The 23,489-nt window shown below is 48.9% G+C and overlaps 1 protein-coding gene across 4 annotated transcripts in view; it reads right to left on the minus strand.

Moving 5' to 3' along the window:
* Ssh1 (slingshot protein phosphatase 1) overlaps positions 1-23,489 on the minus strand; it is a 91,458-nt gene that overhangs the window by 53,724 nt on the left and 14,245 nt on the right. For 2 of the 4 annotated variants that reach the window (XM_045132288.1, XM_045132287.1), the window contains exon 3: positions 2,218-2,565. The exons of the other annotated variants lie outside the window; for them this stretch is intronic. In XM_045132288.1, coding sequence (XP_044988223.1) covers positions 2,218-2,565 — 348 coding nt within the window. The remainder of the gene's footprint in view (positions 1-2,217; positions 2,566-23,489) is intronic. 4 annotated transcript variants of the gene reach the window in all.

Genomic DNA, 23,489 nt, shown 5'->3' on the forward strand with positions numbered 1-23,489 from the left:
ATTGAGAGGGGGAGGGAATATGACTGAGAGCGGAGTTTCAGATGGGAAAGTGTGGGGGGAGGGTATTACCATGGGATATTGTTTACAATCATGGAAGTTGTTAATAAAAAAATGAAAAGGAAAAAAAACCCTGAGACTGCTCAACTATGAAAGAATTGGGGCCGGGTATGGTGGCGCACGCCTTTAATTCCAGCACTTGGGAGGCAGAGGTAGAAGGATTGCTGTGAGTTCGAGGCCACCCTGAGACTCCATAGTCTAGAGCGAGATCCTACCTCCAAAAAAAAAAAAAAGAAAAGAAAAAGAGTCAGGCTTGGCTCTGGCTCTCATATACAGTCCTGCAAACTCTGACCCTGTGCCTCAACACCCACACTTCACAGCCATGTCCACTGCCACCTTCCCACCCTGTGCCCATGCTGCAAGTGCCAAGGGCTGAGGAACGAAGGACTAGAAATAACAGAATCAGAAGCAGCTTTTCTTTGCGGTCTCACCTCCCCACAGAGGGTAGGAAGCTCTCAGCAACCACCGGCCCAGTCAAGAACTACGCTTTCTCCTCTTAGCAAGCTCTGGTCCCCTAACACTTTGGTATTCCTAAAACTTGCCACCTTCTTTTTTATAACCAAGCCAGTTTCCTGATTTAAAAAAAAAATTGTAAAACTTTTTTAAATTTTTCATTATTTATTTGACAGGAAAAAGCAGAGAGAGAAAGAGAATGGATGCTAGAACCTTCAGCCACTGCCAAGGAACTCCAGATGCACGCACCATCTTGTGCCTCTGGATTACATGAGTCCTGAGGAAGCAAGCCTGGGTCCTTTGGCTTTGCGGACAAGCCCCGTAACTGCTAAGCCATCTCTCCAGCCCTGATTTTTTTTTTTTTTTTTTTTGAGGGAATATCTCATTCTAGCACAGACTTACCTTGAAGTTACTATATAGCCCAGGTTAGTCTTGAACTCATAACAGTCCTCCTTCCTTAGACTCCAGAGTGCTGGGATTATAGGCACGAGCCACCACATCCAGCCTGATTTCTTCCTATTACACCCAATACAAATCTCAAAGACCTGTGTGAGGAGCTCCCAGCCTATGACGAAGCTTAAAATTAACAACCCTAAGTTTATCAAAGCAACTGGGAAATCATGTTCAAGACAACATATCCTTTTTTGTTGTTGTTGTTCACCAGTTTGAAAATGGAAAAAAATAAAATTAAATCTATACTGACCAGAAACCACAATACTCTGGAAACAGCCAGCTATTAACAGTGACCTTAGCCTTGGAAACCAGGGGCAGAAATTCCCCTCGGTTTCCCTAACATTTCCTTTGGAAAAATTTTTTTAAAAAAAGGAACAATGACAAAGGCTAAGCTGGGTTTTTACCCTGTGACCCCTCAGAAGCCAGCAGTTCCTCTCCCTGATAAGAATGAGAGCTTTCCCTCCTCCACCCACCACGTCAGGCACCTTATTGATTAGGGTCTGTCAGTAAATAACAACCTGGCGTCTGGCAAATGCAAACCTGAATGCCCCTGGGAAGCCGCCGGCACCCTGGAAATCCAGGGGACACGCTCAGGCTGGCATGCGGCGGCCAGGGCGGAGGCGGCACCGCACCATCAGGCAAGGGATCTACACAAACGAGAGCCACACAGCGCTCTCCGCGACCTGCCTATGGCACTGATCCTGGGCCACCGCTGGCCCACAGCCTCGGGTGGAGCACGGGAGCACCGATCCCTGGGGGGCCACGCTGCTTTCTCACCGCCGAGCTGAAGACACACAGAGGCTCCCACGGGGGAGATCCTCGGAGAAGCCCACGTGGGCCGTGACACACACCTTCACCAGGTACCCAGGACGAGGAAGTGCACCAACGCCACCACTCATCCCAGCCAGTGAAGCATGAGCCACCCTCGAAGGACTCTGGTGTCCTAAAAACGAGGGACTCGCTACAGGAGGTCTGACCCAGACAGACAGACAGACAGACAGACAGACAGGAAGCATACTCCGCTTCCCCCCGCCCCCCGCGCTTTTAAGAAAAAGCTTGTCCCCGAGATTTTTTTTTAAAAGGTTCACCAATCTCTTCCTACTCAAATGCTTTTTATCTGTTCCCGTACACCGTCGAGGGAAGATCGGGCAACGACGCCCACGTTTCTGATGGTATGGAAGACAGATCCTCGGTCAGTGCTCCCCCAAACCCTAGCTCTCAACATAAACAGCAACCGGCAGCGGTCTTACGTACTGGTCTGGGCCGGAACCCTCTGAACAGCAGAGGCAGTGAGCTGGCCGAAGGAAGATGCAGAAGTCAGAAAAATGAGAGAGGCCCATGACTGTGGCATTCACATCCTTATGCCCAAGGCGGCCGCGATGCCCGGCTCTCCAAAGAACACAGGACAGGTGAGGAGGCGGGCGCAGGTCCTCCCGGGATGATGGTTCCACCCAAAGAGCGACAGCTCTCGTGGCTCGCGTCTTCCTGACAGTTTGGCTTTGAAAGGCCCTTCTTGTCCCAGCATTTCCTGATGAAAGGGACCCATTCAGAAGGAGCAAAACAGCTGACGGTCCCCTCGTCACGGCACTCCCACGGGCTTTTCTGTCGGGAGTCGGGAACAAGCAATGGGGTGCACGTTAAGAACCAGGAGGGGGAAGCAGCTGCAGCAGGAGGACCCCACCCCGGGCAGAGTCGGCCCACGGGCAGCCTCGCTTGGCTCCTTTCACTCGGGCACTCGCCACTGTTGGGCACCACCGCGCTTTCAACGGCGTGTTTACATTCTGAAAATGTTGTAGTCACATGGATAGCTACTTGGGGAGCCTGGTGATCCTTGGCTGGGGACACTTCAGGTGCAAGGACCCACCTGACACTTTGGTGAGGAGCTTTGAGGGGTGCACGGGGTCCCAGCAGGCCAAGCTGCCAAGCTAAAGCAAGGCTCTGAGATGTGATCTCCAAAGCTGCCCGCAGCAGGAGCCACCCGTGTCTAGCCCTTCTCTCTCTCTCTCTCACCTGGGAAACAAGTCAAGGACAATGCAGGACAGCATGAGTACCCTGAGCAAGAGCCCTGACAGGGTGTGAATACAACAGCTGGAGGAGGAGGAGGCCCAGAGTAGGGGTCATGTGGAAGCTTCCTCTAGCTCCCAAATGATCAATTCACACACACACACCCCCACTAAAGGAGTATATGAATACCACCAACACTCTTATTCCAGATGAAAGCACTTGTCCAGGAACACACCAATCCAAGTCCGTATGCCCCATGCCCACCTTCTTAAGCCCTGGGATGCCTTCCTCGTCGTCCACCTCAGCACCCAGCGCCCACCACAGCAGCCACCCCTGTACGCTCTTACCCTGGTGGAGAACTGCAGCGTCAATGCTATGGTGCCACAGTGGGGCACGTCACTGCGAAGCCAGAACCCACACCATGTCCTCGGCCCCTTTTCCCTACAGCTGACAGCAAAGAGGAAGCGACGCGGAGAGGCCGAGCTTCGGGAAGAGAAGGCTGGCCTTCCCCCGCCCCTGGGGGGGCAAGCGAAATGGACCGAGGGTCCACTGCATCCCCTGACCACTGCCACCATCAAGGCCGTGGGACAGGACACATCACTCGATCCTTCTGCACCAAGCAGGAATGCAGACCGGCTGTGAGGCTGTGACAGGGTCAGCCTGATTGAGAAGTTTTTCAGAGTGAGGTCCTACCTTGCTAGAGTGAGACTCTACCTTGAAAAACCAAAAAAACATTTTTTTTTTCCCATCATTATTCATCGAGCACATGGCAGACACTGCCCGAGGTGCCCGCCAGCCATGCCATCAACCTCCTGCAGCTCAACAGGATGAAGGCATCGGTTCCCACAGCACAGAGGAAGGAAGCCAGGCAAGACTCTGAAGGGGACTCTCCAGGGAGAGCCTGGGCAACTTGGGAGGGTATGGGCCACATCAAAGCTCAAGAAAATACAATAACCACTCTAAAAATTCACCTCTCTGGATCCCCCCATCCCCATTCTTTTTTAAAGGCTTTATTTCAAAACCGGGTGTGGTGGCGCATGCCTTTAATCCCAGCACTTGGAAGGCTGAGGCAGGAGGATCGCCGTGAGTTAGAAGCCACCTTGAGACGACATAGTGAATTCCAGGTCAGCCTGGGCTAGAGTGAGACTAAAAACTAAAAACTTTAAAAAAAAAGGGGGGGGGGGCTGGAGAGATGGTTTAGCGGTTAAGCGCTTGCCTGTGAAGCCCGAGGACCCTGGTTCGAGGCTCGATTCCCCAGGACCCACGTTAGCCAGATGCACAAGGGGGCGCACGCGTCTGGAGTTCGTTTGGAGTGGCTGGAGGCCCTGGCGCGCCCATTCTCTCCCTCCCTCTTTCTCTCTATTTCTCTGTAGCTCTCAAATAAATAAATAAAAATAAACAAAAAAAATTTTTTTAAGTCTTTATTTCAGTACTGGGGAGATGGCTCCATGGATGAAGCAGTTGCAGTGCTTGGATCCCTGGCACCCACAGAAATGCTCCTAGCTGGGTACGGTGGCCCACCTGTAATCCCAGCACGTGAGAAGTGGAGATGAGCATCCCCAGGGCAGGCTGGCTAGACTAGCCAGGTCACTGAGCCCTGGGTTCAAATGAGAGACCCTGCTTCAGTGAATAAAGCAGACAGTGATGGAGGAAGACAGCCAACCCCAAACACACACATACACACACAGTTTATCTTTAGCTGGGCATGGAGGCACATGCTTTTTAATCCCAGCAGTCGGGAGGCAAAGGTAGGTGGATCACTGTGAGTTCGAGGCCACCCTGAGACTACATAGTGAATTCCAGGTCAACCTGGGCCAGAGTGAGACCCTACTTCGGGAAAAAAAAAAAAAAAAAAAGTTTATCTTTATTTTACAATGCTGGGGATGGAACCAGAGCCTTGTGCATGCTAGGCAGATACTCCACCACTGCGGTGTACAAGACCAAGCACTGACGAGGGCAAGGTCCTCTTTAAAAAAAAAAAATTATTACAAGATGTAGCCTCTTTAAAAAATATATTTTTATTTATTTACTAGATAGATAGAGAGAGAGAGAGAGAGAGGAGAGGAGAGGATGGGCATGCCAGGGCCTCCAGCCACTGCAGTTGAACTCCAGATGCATGTGCCACCTGGCTTACATGGGTACTGGGGAATCAAACCTGGGTCCTTAGGCTTCACAGGGAAGTGCCTTAACCGCTAAGCCATCTCTCCAGCCCAAGATGTAGCCTCTTTAAGGAATCAGTGGTTGCCTAGATTGTGTGTGTACTATACCATTTAGAAACTATGCCACTTAGAAACTTAATTCCTTGAAGAACAGAAACAGGAAGTGTTCAGAGCATCCCACTACAGACTATTACATGAACGCCCCTGATTTCTGGCTTACAGCTCTGGTGTTGGTCTTGGCTGTCAGCTTGGCTGGATCCAGAATGATTGGTGGGTCGGGTTGGTGAGATGGCTGAGCAGTTAAAGCGCTTGCCTGCAAAGCCTAAGGACTCATGTTCGACACTCCAGGTCCTACATAAGCCAGGCGCACAGTGACGCAAGTGTGCAACGTCGCACATGTGCACAAGGGGGTTCACACATCTGGAGTTGGAGTACAGTGGTTGAAGACCATGGCGCGCCAGTTCTCTCTCATAAAAAAAAAAGGCCAGTCTGTTGGGCTTGCCTCAGGAACAAAAAAAAAAAAAAACACTTAAGAATGACTGGTGGGCTGGTGAGGAGCATTTTCAGAGAGGACGGATAGGAGGCACAGTGAACTGCCCAGAATGGGTGGCGCTGTAAAGCTGGTGGACTGCCTGGAGGAAGAAGGAAAGTCGGGGGAAGGCTGCACAATGACTTCAGTCTCTCTTCTGCTGACATCAGACTCCAGCATCCTTGGCCTGTCACCGCAGACTGGATACCAGTGACTCTCCAGGGAGCCTCCAGGCTTTCAAGCACCTGATCTGGACTACCGGGTTTCCTGGATTGGGCGCTTCCCTGGTGGTCCTGCCCGGTGCGCAGCCGCTGTCGGGATTACCCAGCTCTTCATCACGTAAACCGATCCAGTGAATCCCTCATGCTATGTGACGCCTGCATTCTGCTGTTGCCCTCCGAGAGCCCCGCCTGGGATAACATCTGTGGGACACACTCATTCACGGCGGCCCAGCTCAGCAGTCCCACCGAGAAGCTGAACGGCACAGGCGTCCAGCCCACGGCTCCCACGCAGCTCAGGATAGCTACAAATGCAGCCCAGCACAGAACTGAAAACTTACCTAAAACATTACGAGTTGGAGCCAGGCGTGGTGGTGCATGCCCGCCTTTAATGCCAGCACTTGGGAGGCAGAGGTAGGAGGGATCGCCATGAGTTCGAGGCCACCCTGAGACTACATAGTGAGTTCCAGGTCAGCCTGGACTAGAGTAAAACCCTACCTTGAGAAACCAAAATAAATAAATTAAAATTTAAAAACCATTATAAGTTGGGTTTTTTATTACTATTATTATTTTGCAATTTAATTTTATTTCTTAGTTTTTCGAGGTAGGCTTTCACTCTAGTCCAGGCTGACCTGGAATTCACTAGGTATTCTTAGACTGGCCTTGAACTCATGGCGATCCTCCCACCTCTGCTTCCCAAATGCTGGGAGATTAAAGAAAGCGTGTGCCACTATGCCCGGCTTTCAGGTGTGACTTCTGCAGATGACAACGCCGTGCCACATGTCATGAAACTACATGTCATGAAGCTCTCACTGTGGGCTTCCAGCCAGCCACCTTCCAAGTGCACTTCGAACTAACACCATCAGAATGGACACACGTGCCAGTGGAGACTCGATGAGTGAGACACAGTGATTGTCAACAATGTTTTAAACCAGCACTATCAATGGCAGGCCTCTAATGTGACTTAGAACATGGGTAGCATGTTGATTTGCGTGTTACGGATACTCCTCACCTTGGCTGTGACGTTAGCCATGGCTCACGCATGGCCCACTGTGTTTACAATGTGCGTTTCTTCCTCTGCAATGGCAGCTGAGATCGGGAAGGTCCCAAACCTTGTTTCTACTTTTCTGCCAATCAATTTTCATAATAAATGTAAAAATAATCCTGTATCCATTTTTTAAACTTTATTTTATTTTATTTATTAGAGAGAGAAAGAGAATGAGAATGGGCATGCCAGGGCCTCCAGCCATTGCAAACAAACTCCAGACAGATGTGCCGTCATGTGCATCTGGCTTACATGGCATTGAACCTAGGTCCTTAGATTTCACAGGCAAGCACCTTAACCACTAAGCCATCTCTCCAGTCCTATTATTAGTTTTTAGTCTCAGCATATCTTCTAAAACATCTTAAAGGAAAACAGAGGGGCTGGAGAGATGACTAAGTGGTTAAGGCGTTTGCTTGTGAAGCTTTAGGACCCTGGTTCGATTCCCCAGGACCCACGTAAATCAGAAGCACAGGAAGGTGCATGCATATGTAGTTTGTTTGCAGCAGCTAGAGGCCCTGACCAACCCATTGTCTCTCTTTCAAATGAATAAACTAAAAAAATTATTAAAAATTGTTTAAAAGTGTAGGTGCTGACTGTGAATAAGTAGAATGTTGGAAAGATTTTATGATTTACAACACATTGTCAAATTCTTTATGGTGGTGGGTGGGATGGTGTAATCTGTAACCGTAACACCCAACAAGAGGCAGGAGGTTCAGAAAGTCAAGGTGATCCTCAAGTACACAGGGACTTTGAGGCCAGCCTGAATTTATATGAGACCTTGTCTCAAAAATCCAAACAGTACTGCTTAAGACTCCACATACTTGGGCTGCAAGGCCACTGAGAAATCCTGCTGGAACTGAGCTGATAACCTTCTCCATGTAGACCAGCTGACAGAAAGCTGGAAGAAGCTATTCTACATGCAGTTCAATGGGAGAAAAAGATACCACCAGTGAAGATACTCAACAGTGGACACCGCAAGCCTTATAATTGGCCAGCCAGGCCAAATGAGCCAGCGGGTGCAATAGTGGCACATCTGTCATGGTGGAAACCAACTGCCCTCCAATTGGACTTAAAACATGGGTAGTCATGAGCCCTAGGGGTGTAACATCTGCTGATGTCTGGAAAAATGTATATACTATGCTTATCAAACTGCCCAGTAAGCACTTCTCTTAATATTCATACCCTTTAATGCTACTCTCACTTTGGGTACAGAATCTTCTCTTTTCAGATGGCAGTGACCTTGGGATGACTCAAAAGGCACCATAGTGTTGGAAAGAAGTGACTGGAGTACTGAGTAATATCTCGATCACACCTTCCAAGGCTCAGGGTCTAATGCGGAAGAGGTGGCGGAAAGAATGTAAAGAGTCAAAGGAAGGGTAGGACTCCTTACAACATGCTCCTCTAGACACAAAATGGCCTGGATATCCATGACCTCATGGTGCCTGACACTACCTACACAAGACCATCATAAGAGGAGGAAAAGATCATGACATCAAAATAAAAGAGACTGAGTGAGATGGGGAGGGGATATGATGGAGAATGGAATTTCAAAGGGGAAAGTGGGGGAAGGGAGGGTATTACCATGGGATATTTTTTATAATCATGGAAAATGTTAATAAAAATTGAGAAAAAATTAAAAAAAAAATCCAAAAAGCAGGACTGGAGAGACGGCTTAGCAGTTAAGGCACTTGCCTGCATAGTCTTAACGACCCAGGTTCAATTCCCCAGTACCCATGTAAGCCAGATACACATGGTGGCTCAGGCATCTGGAATTTGTTTGCAGTGGCTAGAGGCCCTGGTGTGCTCATTCTCTTTCTCTCTCTCTCCCTCTCTTTTTCAAATAAATAAATAAATAAAAATCTTAAAAAAATAGTGTGTCAGGGGAGGGAGATCTGGAGAGATGGCTCAGTGATTAAGGTGCTTGCTTCTAACAGCCAGCCTGGATTCAATTCCCCAGTAATCACAAAAAGTCAGATGAACAAAGTGACGTCCCTGGTACACCCATTCTCTCTCCTTGTAAACAAACATAGTTTAAAGAAACATTTTATTTGTACTTATTTATTTGACAGAGAGAAAGAGGAAGGGAAAGAGAAAGAGAGAGGGAGGGAGGGAGAGTATGGGCGCTCCAGGGCCTCCAGCTACTGCAGCTGAACTCCAGACACATGCGCCACCTTGTGCATATGGCTAACGTGGGTCCTGGGGAATCAAACCTAGGTCCTTTGGCTTTGCAGGCAAATGCCTTAACCGCTAAGCCATCCCTCCAGCCCCAAATAAATAAATATTATATATATATATATACATGTATATATGTGTGTGTGTATGTGTGTGTGTGTGTATATATATAATATATATATTATATATATATGTGTGTGTATATATATATAATATAATATATATATATATATTAATGGTATAAAAATCAATGAAGTTTTCTTACTTACATGGTTTTATTTTTTTTATTAGCAATTGCAAAATTGGAACCTGCTGAACGGAACCTGCAGACTCTCCCAACCAGGCACCACGTAATTGGGACTCCTATGGGATGGTGATTTCACTTGTCTGTGGTGATGATATCACGAAAGTTATACAAGATTCCCCCCCCCCCTTTTTTTCTTACTAGCTTTCAATTAATGTGTGGCCAAGAGAAATCAAAAGGTTCGATGTCCCGGCTCTACAGTAAGTCCTAGGTATTGACACAATTCCAAAGGCACTGCTCATGCTCAACCAGGTTACAGACCCGACCTGAACAATCACAGGAAACACGCCAGTAGGCTTTAGAAAAACACTTAATGCAGTTGTACCACCAATGTTTCCCGCTGTTAAAAAGATACCACCAATAAACACACACGCTCCTTCCAGCAGGGCTGGGTGCCACGAAGGGAGGTCGTGCGCCAGTGAAAGGCCAAAATAGCTTCCTTGCAAGAAGACAAGACAGTCAAAAAGCCAAGAGGTCGGCTGATTCTCGGCTGCTGTAAGAATTCTTTTTGTTGTCTCAGCATCCACTGAATATAGCTGGGATTTCCCCACGCCAGGCTCAGGGCTCCGTTCTACCTCTGCCCGCTCACAGCCTGCTTGCCCGGCCCCCCGACCCTTGAATTTCCCACACGGACTGTGCAGACACCACAACGACCATTTGTCCATCATTGCATGACCTCCTGGGACCCTGGCTGCCTGCTTCAACTCATTCATTAAAAGCCCCAGTAGGAAATCTGCTTGGAAAACTCCTGGACCCCATGAAGGTCTCTTCACAATGTGTGTGTGGCCTGCAAGTGTGTCGCACCCTCCACACACACACCTAAGTAAGGTAATCTGTATTTCCACCTGGGTGTATCCTCATCAGGGAAGGTGTCTTCCACCTCAAAGATCCAAAATCACAGTCACCAATAAGCATTCACAGGCTTTTCTGAAGGGGAACAATGTGGTTAGGCTGAAGGAAGGTTATACTGAGGAAAAAAAAAAATCCAGGGCTGGAGAGATGGCTTAGCAGTTGAGGCACTTGCCTGTGAAGCCTAAGGACCCAGCTTTGAGTCCTCAGTACCCACATAAGCCAGTTGCACATGGTGGCACATATCTCTGGAGTTTGCTTGTAGTGGCTAGAGGCCCTGATGTGCCCATTCTCTCTCAGATAAATAATTTTTTTACATTAAAATTCCAAATGTGACTTTCCTTGGAAGCAGGGCTCTGTGGGTAACTAGACATGCCCGTCTTCACCCAAATAACTTCAGAGTCACAAATGCTCCTAGGAGCCAGGTGTGGTGGCACACGCCTTTAATCCCAGCACTCTGGAGGCAGAGGTAGGAGGATCTCCGTGAGTTCAAGGTCACCCTGAGACTACATAGTCAATTCCCAGGTCAGCATGGGCTAGAGTGAGACACTACCTCAAAAAACAAAAACAAACAAATGCTCCTGGGAGACTTCTAAAGTAGGCCAGCCATTAGGATGACACGCGAAGGTGACAGAACAGCAGACTGGCCCTCTGATAAGCCTTCTGCTGACAAAGCACTCTGGCAGATCTGCCTTCATCTGACTGCCCACGGAACTCCGTGAGGCAACCGAGCTGGCACTGCCACGCTGACTTATACCTAACAAGGAGCTACTTGAATGTATGGTTAGGATTTTACACTATAACTCTCTCTCCGTCTCTCTTACACAAACACACACACACACACACACTGCCTAAGTCTAAAGTATAGGCTCTATAACAAAAGATCTGAAATTGACTACACTGGTTAAAGCTAACAATTTTAATGTATTATTTTTTTAGACAGAATCTTTTAGGCACTTCACAACTACACAGGTCTTGAACCCTCACTTCTCCTGCCTCTGCCTCCCTAGCACTGAGATTCTAGGCTTGACCCACCACAGCTGGCTTCAACTGAACCACTTTCTCCTGACGGAATTAACTAACTGTGTACGGGATTACCGAGAAGACTATGGTTAGCCCCAAAAAAAACAGATGGTAATTCTGGGGGCGGGGGGAAGGATTGAAGAGATGGTTTAGCGGTTAAGACATTTGCCTGCAAGGTCTAAAGACCCAAGTTCAATTTCCTAGTATCCATGCAAGCCAGATGCTCATGGTAGCACATGCATCTGGAGTTTGTTTGCAGTAGCCAGACGTCCTGGTGTGCCTATTCTGTCTATCTGTGTCTTTCTCTCAAATAAGCAATTTTTTTTTAAAGGAACTAGCCAGGCATAGTGGCGTACTCCTTTTCCTTTAATCCCAGTACTTGGAAGGCAGAGTGAGAGCACAGTCTGGGGCTACAGAATGAGTTCTAGGTTAGCCCGGACCAGAGTGAGAGCTTGCCTGGAAAATAATGTCAAGTGTTCATTATAGAAAAGATGGGTGTCAGGGCGGGAGAGATGGCTTAGAGGTTAAGCGCTTGCCTGTGAAGCCTAAGGACCCGGTTCAAGGCTCGATTCCCCAGGACCCACATTAGCCAGATGCACAAGGGGGCGCATGCGTCTGGAGTTTGTTTGCAGTCGCTGCAGGCCCTGGCGCGCCCATTCTCTCTCTCTTTCTCTCTCTCTCTCTCCTTCTTTCTCTGTCTGTCGCTCTTAAATAAATAAATAAAAATTAAAAAAAAGAAAAGATGGGCATCAGACTGGGAAGATGGCTCAAATACCTCGAGTTAGGTTCCCAAGTACCAATGTTGGCAGACTTCTGTAACCATAGTCCTGGCAGAAATGGGGAGGTTGGGGTGGGTGGGGGGTGCAGAAAGGAGAATTGCCGATCAAAAGCGGCAAATTATCTGAGTTGAATGACAGACTCTGTCTCAAGGAAACACACAGATGGACAGACGAGAACACCAAACATTCTCCTCTGGCCTCTACACACACATGCACTCACGACACATACTCTACACACACCTACACACACAACCAAATAAACATTTATTTAGAAAAAATAGAGGCTTGGGCTGGAGGGATGGCTTAGCTAGCGGTCAAGGCATTTGCCTGCAAAGCCAAAGGATCCAGGTTCGATTCCCCAGGACCCACGTTAGCCAGCTGCACAAGGGGGCACACGTATCTGGAGTTCATTTGCAGTGGCTGGAGGCCCTGGCACACCCATTTTCTCTCCTCTCTCTCCTTCTCTCTGTCAAATAAATATAAAAAATATATATATTTAATTAGGGGTAGAGAGATGGCTCAATGGTTAAGTGTACACATGAGGCCTGAGGGATCTAAGACCTAAGGCTGCCCAAGTTCATTCCCCCAGCACCAACATAAACAGCTAAGTGCAGCCACTCATGTCTGTAACCCCAATCCTCTGGGGAGCAGAGACGAGAACCAGTAGGTCTCCCCCAATTCAGCAAGAGGCACCATCGCAAGAAGAAGCAGGCAGATGAGCGATGGAGGGAGACACCTGACTTTCTGCAGTGTCCACAGACACATGCACACAGGGCACTGCATCAGCATATACATATACACACACCACACACACCATGCACACACACAAAGATGGATGTTGAGCTGGAGAGATGGCTTAGCAGTTAGGGCGCTTGCCTGCAAAGTCTAAGGACCCAGGTTCAATTCCCCAGAACCCACAAAAGCCAGATGCACAAGGTGGCGCAGGTGTTTGGAGTTCATTTGTAGTGGTTGGAGGTCCTGGTGTGACCGTCTTCTCCCTCTCTCTCTCTCAAATAAATAAATAAAAAAGTTTAGCCGGGCGTGGTGGCGCACGCCTTTAATCCCAGCACTCGGGAGGCAGAGGTAGGAAGATTGCGGTCAGTTCGAGGCCACCCTGAGACTCCACAGTGAATTCCAGGTCAGCCTGAGCTAGAGTGAGACCCTACCTCGAAAAAACAAAAAATAAAATAAAACAAATTTTAAAATGTGTTTAAAAAAAAGATGAGTGTTGACAGCATTCCGAAGAGGAGATTCTATTAATTCTGTTTAGATAAACGAGCATTTGCTGAGGGTCCATTATGCCCAGCGTGTACCAGCCCCATGCTGGGAGATTCAGGACAGGAGCTGGCCCAGCTTCTGCCCTAGAGAAGCCTTACAGGACAGTGGGTCGTAAAGCAAGGGACAGTCGCCCAGTCCAGGGCAGCCGGTTCTGCAGGAGGTCTGGGATATTGCAGGGGTTTGCATTCACAGCCCCCGAAGTTCTCCCTGGAAGAAACGAGGCTGGGTCTGGAGGGTCGCTAAGCAGGACGCAGAGCAGAGGAGGGGACAGAGCGCGTGCCACGTTTCAGAGAGTGAAGAGAGCAGGACCTGGCCTTCGTCACGAAAGGCCCCCTGGGGATTCCTAAGTGCAAATCTATAAATCCTGCCTTATACATCAGTTCCTTAGAAGTGTGGTTAGCCCACGTTGGTTTCTCAGAACTGGTTCACCTTACGTAAACTCATAAATTCAAGTGGCAGAATGTGCAAAAGCTTAGAACCAAATCCTGGACTCGTGACCGCGCCACCCATCTGTCAACCTGACAATTTCTAGGCACCCTCCTGCCCGGAGCCGGAAAAGGCACTCAACATGTATTGTTTCACAGAAGCAGCTCACGGCTTCAATCGGAACGGCACTTTGTAATTCAGAGGGAGCTGGCCCCTGCCCTGCCTCACCTAATTCTTGTGATTCCAGTCCGCTGATGAAAGATCCAAGATGGGAGATCAAGGAGTTGGTGCTGGCGATGGAGCAACCGGTGGCGCAGGGGAAGGGAGCTGACCGCTCTTCTACTTAACACCCCAGGGCGTAGGGCAAGGTGGCGGGACCAGCAGCAGCCGGTCAAGATGGTGGACACACAGTGGCCTTGGTGGGTTAAGACTTCCGATGGGTTCAGAGCCCCATTCCTGGCAAAGTGAAGGTGGAAAGGCCGTGCAGGAAATGGAGTGTATTTGGAGCTCAAGATTCACGGCATCTTCTTTCACTGTTGCCCGTCTGTTCCAAGTCACAGAGACACATCCCTAACACCACCAGTACCACTTTTGTTCTTTTTGGGTTTTTCTTTCAATATTTTATTTCCAAAGAGAGAGAGAAGCCGGGCGTGGTGGCGCACGCCTTTAATCCCAGCACTCGGGAGGCAGAGGTAGGAGGATCGCCGTGAGTTCAAGGCCACCCTGAGATGACAGAGTTAATTCCAGGTCAGCCTGGACCAGAGTGAGACCCCACCTCGAAATACCAAAAAAAAAAAAAAGAGAGAGAGAGAGAGAGAGAGAGAGAGAGGGAGAGAAAAGGCTTGCCTGGGTTTCGAACTTCTGCAAATAAATTCTAGACACATGTGTCACTTCGTGCATTTGGCTTCACGTGGGTTCTGGGGAATTGAACTCTGGTTGTTAGGCTTTGCAGGCAACTACCTTAACTGCTGAGCCATCTCTCCAGCCCCCAGTTTTTTTAAAAAAATATATTTTATTTATTTATTTGAGAGAGAGAGAATGGGTGTGCCAGGGCTTCTAGGCTCTGCAAACGAACTCCAGGTGCATGCACCACTTTGTGCACCTGGCTTTACCTGGGTTCTGGGAAATTGAACCCGGGTTGTTAGGCTTTGCAGGCAAGTACATTAACTGCTGAGCCATCTCTCCAGCCCCCCAGTTTTGTTTTGTTTTATCTCATGCTTCTTTTGTGCAATGTTGGCAGGGTTTTGTCCTGAACACCTTCTCCAGAGTATAACGAAAACAAGCTTTGGGGCCACACCTTCAAGCAGAGCTCCCACAGGGTTCCCTTACACACACAGAAACTGTGGCTCTGCAGGGCATAATGCTTTGGGAAAGGGGTCACTGGCAAGAAACGCTGGCAGGGCCGCGTACAGATGTCTTTTGCTGCCAGGCCGTGTATTGTTTGGCAGGAGGCGTAGGCTGCCCTCAGAGAGAAGGAATGTCCAGAGGCACTGCCGACAGTGAGGGACAGTCTCTGAGCCGGCCACACGGCCCTCCTTCAGACCCACGGGTCAGAGCAGGCAGCTGACTCCCATCGGCAAGCTCACAATTAGGACTTTTGTCTCTACTTAAGTGGGCCAGCCAGTAACGAGCCTTGACCTGACTCTACAAACCTTACGATAGTGTCTCCATGACACTCCCCTTCAAGGGTCTTCAAGCCCAGCGGCAGCCGCAGCTAAGAGCTTCCTCCCTCGTGTAAGACAGCAGGCGTTCAGCCGCTGCACCGCAGCCAGCCAGAATCAACAGGCATGCGAAGGAAATGTTTTTGAAACAACTCAGAAATTCCAAGATCAAATTATCTCAACTGTCCTAGGTACTTAGTGCTTTCTTTGGTAGAGAGCCCTGTCTCCTATTTATTAGTCAATGAGATGTAACTTGTGGGTGGGGGGAGGGAAATGGGGCTTCCTTCCTGGTCTCCATGACCACCCTGTTCTGGACTTCTTCACACCTATAAGTCTGGCAACATTCGCTCAGACCACCCTGGTCTGAGTGCTGGGTGCCCAGACTGCTCTGCTGGGCAGAGCTAAGAGGACAGGCCATTCTCTCTCTGCACTGTCCAGTATGGAGGCCCACTGGCCATAGGAATCTATTGCACACTTCAAATGTGATCACTGTGACCAAGAACTGACTTACTGTTTTTTGTTTGTTTGTTTCTCACTTTAGCCCAGGCTGACCTGGAATTCACTAATGTAGTCTCTGGGTGGCCTCAAACACACGTGATCCTCCTACCTCTGCCTCCCGAGTGCTGGGATTAAAGGCGTGTGCCACCATGTCTGGTTTTGACTTGCTTTTTTATTAATGCAATTAAAAAATATATTTTACTCATTTATTTATTTGAGAGACAGTGAAAGGCAGAGAGAGAGAGAGAGAGAGAGAGAGAATTGGTGTGCCAGGACCTCCAGCCACTGCAAATGAACTCCATATGCATGCGCCACCTTATGCATCTGGCTTTACGTAGGTCCTGGAGGACTAAACTCAGGGCCACAGGCTTTGCAGGCAAGCGTCTAAACTGCTGAGTCATCTCTCCAGCCCTATTAGTGTAATTTCAATTTTACGACAGCAGGATGCTTGCCGAGGCCCTGGGTTCACTCCTCAGCCCCCGCCCCCGCCCCATCATCAGATACAGGGGACTAGCAGCGCCGGCGTGGGCAGAATAGCTCGGGAGCTTTTAGCCGTCCTCTGGCTTCAGTCCCACTCTGCACAGTTCCTAATCATTGCTCTCAGTACATTCTTTCCCAGCCCCAGAACTTTCCACGATGTGTCACCATCTACAGAGTCCAAACTTCTTGTGCTAACTATCTATGGTAGCTGCAAGTAGCTATTACACGTTAACTTAAAATTCACCCCGTCGGACAGGCCTTGACCTCAAGGGGCTCATAACCTATTTAGAAAAGGTTCAGGATTTCCCTCTGTCCCCTCTCTCACTCTCTCCCATGCTCTGCAGCACACACTCTGCTCCATCTACCCCTGTCCATCTGCTCCAGGGCTCTGTTCACAGCCTCCCCTCCCCTCCCCCCCACTCTATCTACCAATAACGTTCAGGCCTTCTCACCAAAGTCCTCCCTGCCAGCCCTGGCCGCGGGGTCAGGGCTGCTCCCTGCAGCATCTTCTAGCACCTTCTCTCGCTCTGCAAGTGGGAAGACAGGATTTAAAGGTGAAGTCCACTTGTCCAGGGTCAAACATCAGGAAGTGACTAAAACCTTAACCCTCTAACTTCCAGATCCTATTTTTTCTTGGCTGCATGAAGCTACTTCCTGGCAGTGAGCTATTTCCTGCCAGCATATTTTCACTTCACAATACAATGCCAGAACAGACTCATTTTTCTTGTTCATTTTATTTATTTATTTATTTGAGAGCGACAGACACAGAGAGAAAGACAGATAGAGGGAGAGAGAGAGAATGGGCGCGCCAGGGCTTCCAGCCTCTGCAAACGAACTCCAGACACGTGCGCCCCCTTGTGCATCTGGCTAACGTGGGACCTGGGGAACCGAGCCTCGAACCGGGGTCCTTAGGCTTCACAGGCAAGCGCCTAACCGCTAAGCCATCTCTCCAGCCCCAGACCCATTTTTTTTTTAAAATAGGTGCCTTTTATTTATTATTTATGTGCAAGCAGAGAGAGAGAATGGGAGCACCAGGGTCTGTGGTCACTGCAAACAAACTCCAGATGCATGTGCCCCCTTGTGCGTCTGGCTTACGTGTGTCCTGGGGAATTGAACCCAGGTCCTTTGGTTTCACAGGCAAATGCCTTAACTGCTAAGCCATCTCTCCAGCCCCAGAGCCAATTTTTAAATCTTCCTGTGGTTTGAATCAGATGTCCCCATAAACTCTGATGTTCTGAATGCCTGCTCTGCAGCTGGTGGCGATTTGGGAGGTGGGGTCTTGCTGGAGGAGGTGTGTTGCTGGGGGAGGACTCTGAGGTTCAGCTTGTTAGTGTGACTTCTGCTCACTCTCCCGCTGCTGTTTCCCACTTGTGGCAGAGGTGACATCCAGCCGCTGCTCATGCCATGCTGTCCCCTGCCATCCTGAAGCTTCCCCTTCAGAGCCGGGCGTGGTGGCGCACGCCTTTAATCCCAGCACTCGGTTGGCAGAGGTAGGAGGATTGCCTTGAGTTTGAGGCCACCCTGAGACTCCATAGTGAATTCCAGGTCAGCCTGGGCTAGAGTGAGACCCTACCTTGGAAAAAAAAAAAAAGCCGCCCCTTCAGACTGTAAGCCAAAATTAAAAACTTTCCTCCCATCAGCTGCTTTTGGTCAGGTGCTTTGCCCCAGTAACGAGAAGGTGGTTACAAGAGAAAAAGTGATCCACGTAGAGTGGGGTTGTTGTTGCTGCTAGAAACCTGTGTGGCTTCGGCTTTTTGGAACTGATTTGTGGGAGAAATGTGGAAAAATTTGAAACCCTGGCCTGGGAGATGCTTTGCAGTGTGCTACGCAGAGCTTGACAGATCATTCTAAAAGCTGAAAGACCTAACTGCACTAAGGGCTGTACAGACTTGGCTTTTATGAAGGGAAGAAAGGCCTGTGTACAGACTGGGCTAGATTAGAGGCAGGTAACTTGAGAGGCTTGCCATGTCCTGAGCACTTGACAGGGTTGGATTTAGAAGAAATGGACTGGTGTGAGAAAAAGAATATGGCACAGAAAGAGATGAAATCTTTGGGCCCAAAGTGCTGTCCATTCATCTGCAATTGTTTGAGAGATTACCACCACTGACATTGGCCCAGGCGTTCTGAATTGAGACAGCAGAAAGAATGCTGACTCTTTTGAAACTGGGGGTTCTGAAACTGGGCGTGTTGGTGCATGTCTTTAATCCCAGCACTTGGGAGGCAGAGGTAGGAGGATCAACATGAGTTCAAGGCCACCCTGAGACTACACAGTGAGTTCCAGGTCAGGCTGGGCTAAAGCGAGACCCTGCCTCAAAAAAGAAGGAAGGAAGGGAGGGAGGGAGGGAGGGCAGGAGGGAAGGAAAAGGGCCTGAATGCTGAAGGAGTACTCTCCCCTTGAAACTCAGCTTTACTGCCCCCTGGAATAACGTATTTGGTGGCCCACCTGGTGCTATAGAGTGTAATAAATGCAGGAAAGAAAGGATCACTGGATTTGCAACACTGTTTGCTTATTTAGTTAGTTTTGAAAATGACCACCAGGCGATATGAGGCAGGGTTACTGGAGTCCCTGTGTGGGGGCCGAATGGCGCCATGAGGGTGAACTGTGGGTTGCAGTGGAGACCCCAGAAGTTTTTGAAGATGCCAACACTATGGGACAACCTCTCCAACAACAGCTGTTGGCTTAGGATGGAGTTTTCCCCCAGTTGTGGGCAGCCCAGCTGGAGGGGTGGAGATGGAACCCCAGAGACTTCGGTGTGGATCCCGGATGAACATGCAACTTTAGAATTTGATGTTTGTCCTGTCTGTTTTAGATCTTGCATTGGTTTAATCTTTCCTTGCTATGTCCAATGGCACCTTTTGTGCCATTATGTGTTTTTGGTTTTACAGACTCACAGCTAAGAGACCATGGACTGTGGGGATTGATTAAAAGCTATGGTGACTTGTAACGTTGGTCCAAAAGCACTGTATTTTATATCATGGATGGTCATCTGTTTATGGGGTCCAGGGGCAGAATGTGGTAGCTGGAATCAGATGCCCTCCATAATCTCATGTGTTCTGAATGCTTGGACCCAGCCAATGGCAATTTGGGAGGTGGAGCCTCGTTAAAGGAGGTGTGTTGTTGGGAGCAGGCTTAGGGCGCTACAGCAGCTTGTTTTCTACCTGCCTCTGCTCATGCCATGCTGTCCCCTGCCATCATGAAGCATCTCCTCAAGAGTCTAAGCCAAAAAGCAACTTTCTACCCCTCAGCTGCTTTTGGTCTGGTGCTTTATCCCAGCAATGAGAAGGTAACTGTGACACTCCCTCTGTGCTTGACATATAAGAGATCTAAAGTGAATACCAGGGGGCTAGAGAGATGGCTTAGCGGTTAAGCGCTTGCCTGTGAAGCCTAAGGAACCCAGTTCGAGGCTCAATTCCCAGGACCCACGTTAGCCAGACGCATAAAGGGGTGCACATGTCTGGAGTTCGTTCACAGTGGCTGAAAGCCCTGGCGCGCCCATTCTCTCTCTCTGCCTCGTTCTCTCTCTGTCGCTCTCAAATAAATAAAAATAAACATAAATAAATTTAAAGTAAATACCAACAGACAACAAGTTGCGACACTTTTTTTTTTATTTTTGGTTTTTCGAGGTAGGGTCTCACTCTAGCCCAGGCTCACCTGGAATTCACTATGTAGTCTCAGGGTGGCCTCGAACTCATGACGATCCTCCTACCTCTGCCTCCCAAGTGCTGGGATTAAAGGCGTGCGCTACCACGCCCGGCTCAAGCTGTGACACTCTTGAGACTCAAGGCAACCTACGACTGACTAGCTATGGTCATTGCTGACCAGTGGGAGCTGGGTGCCGCCCACATCAGGAAGGCCTAGACCAACAGTAACAGCCACCTGCGGGAGGGTGAGCCAGACCCTCCCAACAAGAGTGCTTCGAATAACACAAGAACCAAGTCACCTTCAGCATTTGGAGATTGAAGTCCATGTATGGGTGGCCTGATTACTAGAAGAGGGGCTGTGAGAAACTGCAGTGCTGATAAGAAGCATCTCTGGTGAACTCACGCTCTGTCCATTACGCATATTAACTCATTGAGCCCCCAGCCTCCATCTCTATTTTACATACAGGAAAACTGAAGCTCAGAAAGGTCAAGTCATTTGCCCAAGGTCATATGGCTGAGAACGGGAGAAGCTGGCGAGGAAGAGGAAGAGGCCAGCTCGACCCTCTGCTCCCACATAGCGCTCTTCTGCTGCCCCTGTGAGCCACATGCCCGGCCCATCTACTGGTCTTGCTTTTTAAATTATCTAGTTATTTATTTGAGAGAGAGAGAGAAAGAGGGGAATACAAAGAGATAATGGGTGCACCAGTGCCTCCAGCTGCTGCAAACAAACACCAGATGCATGCACCACCTCGTGCATCTGGTTTACATGGGTCTTGGGGAATCGAACCTGGGTCTTTTGGCTTTGCAGGCAAGCACCTTAACAGCTAAGCCATCTCTCCAGTTCGCTCTCTCTCTCTCTCTCTCTCTCTCTTTTTTTCCCCCAAAGTAGGGTTTCACCCTAGTCCAGGCTGACCTGGAATTCACTATATTTTCAGGGTGACCTCAGATTCATAGTGATCCTCCTACCTCTGGGTCCCCCCCACACCACCACCCAAGTGCTGGAATTAAAGGCATGCACCACCACACCCGTCTTTTCTTCTTTTTAAGATAGCCTCTCACCACATAGTCCAGGCTGGCCTTGAACTCCAGATCCTTTCACGTCCCAAGTGCTGGAACTGCAGATGTGAGCTGCTGTACTGATGATCTTTATTATTTATTTATTTATTTTTGGGTTTTTGAGGTAGAGTCTCACTCTAGCCAAGCTTAACCTGGAATTCACTATGTAGTCTCAGGGTGGCCTCGAACTCAGGGTGAGGTAGGAGGCTACCTCTGCCTTCTGAGTGCTGGGATTAAAGGCGTGTGCCACCCCCGGCTCTGATGGTTTCTTTTCTGTCTCTTTCTTTCTTTCTTTCTTTCTTTCTTTCTTTCTTTCTTTCTTTCTTTCTTTCTTTCTAAGTCAGAGAGAAAGAGGGAGAGAGAGAGAGAGAGAGAGAGAATGGGCACGCCTTCTACATCTGACTTACGTGGGTCCTGGGGAAATCAAACTAAGGTCCTTTGGCTTTGCAAGCAAATGCCTTAACCGCTAAGCCATCTCTCCAGCCCCTCTGATGGTTTTTTAAAAATTTTTATTAGCATTTTCCATGATTATAAAAAAATATCCCATGGTAATTCCCTCCCCCCCCCACTTTCCCCTTTGAAATTCCATTCTCCATCATATTACCTCCCCATCTCAATCATTGTACTTACATATATACAATATCAACCTATTAAGTACCCTCTTCCCTTCCTTTCTCTTCCCTTTGAGTTTTTATTTATTTGTTTATTTCAAGTGCTGGAACCACAGATGTGAGCCACTGTATTGGTTTTTATTGGCCCATTTCACGGATTTCCCTTTCTATCTCTTGGGTCATTTTACTCACATGGGCGGCATTCCTTGCCTGAGGGTCTTTCCCCACTTGGTGTCTTCCAGAACAGAAACTCTGACAACAGTGGGAAGCTGTTTTCTCCCAGAGCCTCTTGGTCTATGTGTCTAGACTCCAGGGACTTCTCCGTCCTGGCCTGCGTAAGACCTCATTTTAGCACTTTCCCACACTCAGACCACATGTCCGGGCCAGTGGGGAGCAACCTGCCCACGGGCTCCCGTTGTGCGGCACACGAAGCCAGGACTCTGGATCCCGGCAGGGCGTGACTCAGCGCCCGGCACACAGCGTCTGAGGCGGCTGCAGCTTTGGCACCACATGCTACTACTGCTAACCTCACCTCTCAGGATCACAACTACTCAGGGTAACTGGCAGGATGGGCAGAAGACATTGGCTCTCCTGTGGCCCAAGGGCTACACCCAACAAGCCTGCTTGCTCATGTACTTGCTGGGTCTCCTTGGAACATCTGCAGGTGTCTAACAGAAAGAACTCTTCAGAGAATATGACTTGTATTCATTTATTTAGTTATGAGAGAGGGAAAAAAAAAGTGGCAGAGAGAGAAAGAGAGAGAGAGAGAATGGGCACACCAGGGTCTCTAGCCACTGCAAACGAACTCCAGACACATGCACTACTTTGTGCATCTGGCTTACGTGGGGTTCTGGGGAACCAAACTTGGATCCTTTGGCTTTACAGGCAAGCACCTTAACCACTAAGCCGTCTCTCCAGCCCCTGACTTGTTTCTTTGTTTTGTTTCTTGACATCAGGTCTTGCCATGTTACCCAGGCTGGTCTTGAACTCATGAGGTCAAGTGATCTTCCTGCCTCAGCCTTCTGAGTAGGTGGAACTACAGGTACGGCGCACCACACCTGTTCTCTGATTTCCTGGTGTTTTAAAGGATGCCATGAATCTGACAAGTGCTTCTCTTTCTGACAACTAGAAGGCTCAAAGTCAGACTTGCACGCAAGCTCTGGCAACCACCATTACATCACACATCACATGTGTAAAGGTCCCCCGACTTTACCTTCTACTTTCTCCACGTCCCAGTTTTACCACTAATGCTAAATTCTGCTATTCTTTATGAACCGATGAGCTACCTCAAATTCCCTTTGGAAGGACTATGGTAGACTAGGGACTCACTTTATCCCTGGGGGAGAATGAAGACTTTTACTCAACAAGGATCCCCAGTGTTAAGCACACAACCCACGGATCAAGCACTCTGCTTAACTGATACAGAAATAAGAAGACAAAACCCCACCGGGCATGGTGGCACACGCGTTTAATCCCAGCACTTGGGAGGTAGGAGGATTGCTATGAGTTCAAGGTCATCCTGAGACTACATAGTGAATTTCAGGTCTGTGTGGGCCATAGCAAGACCCTACCTAAAAAAAAAAGACGACAAAACTCATCTCCCTCACCAGGTAGGGACTTCTCCCCATCACCCCATCCATGGGCAGCTGGCTACTCACAAGTTCCCAGGGCTACAGAACCTGCCGTGCCTTGAGAAAGCTTGCTGCTGCCCAGGCAGCTAAGTGGTCAGTGGCCTTGACTCCAGACCTAACAGCCACACCCAGACTTCTATGTGCGAAACAGACAGAGCCGG

This window comes from Jaculus jaculus, chromosome 13, assembly GCF_020740685.1.
Source record: "Jaculus jaculus isolate mJacJac1 chromosome 13, mJacJac1.mat.Y.cur, whole genome shotgun sequence".
In the NCBI taxonomy this organism is placed as follows: Eukaryota; Metazoa; Chordata; class Mammalia; order Rodentia; family Dipodidae; genus Jaculus; species Jaculus jaculus.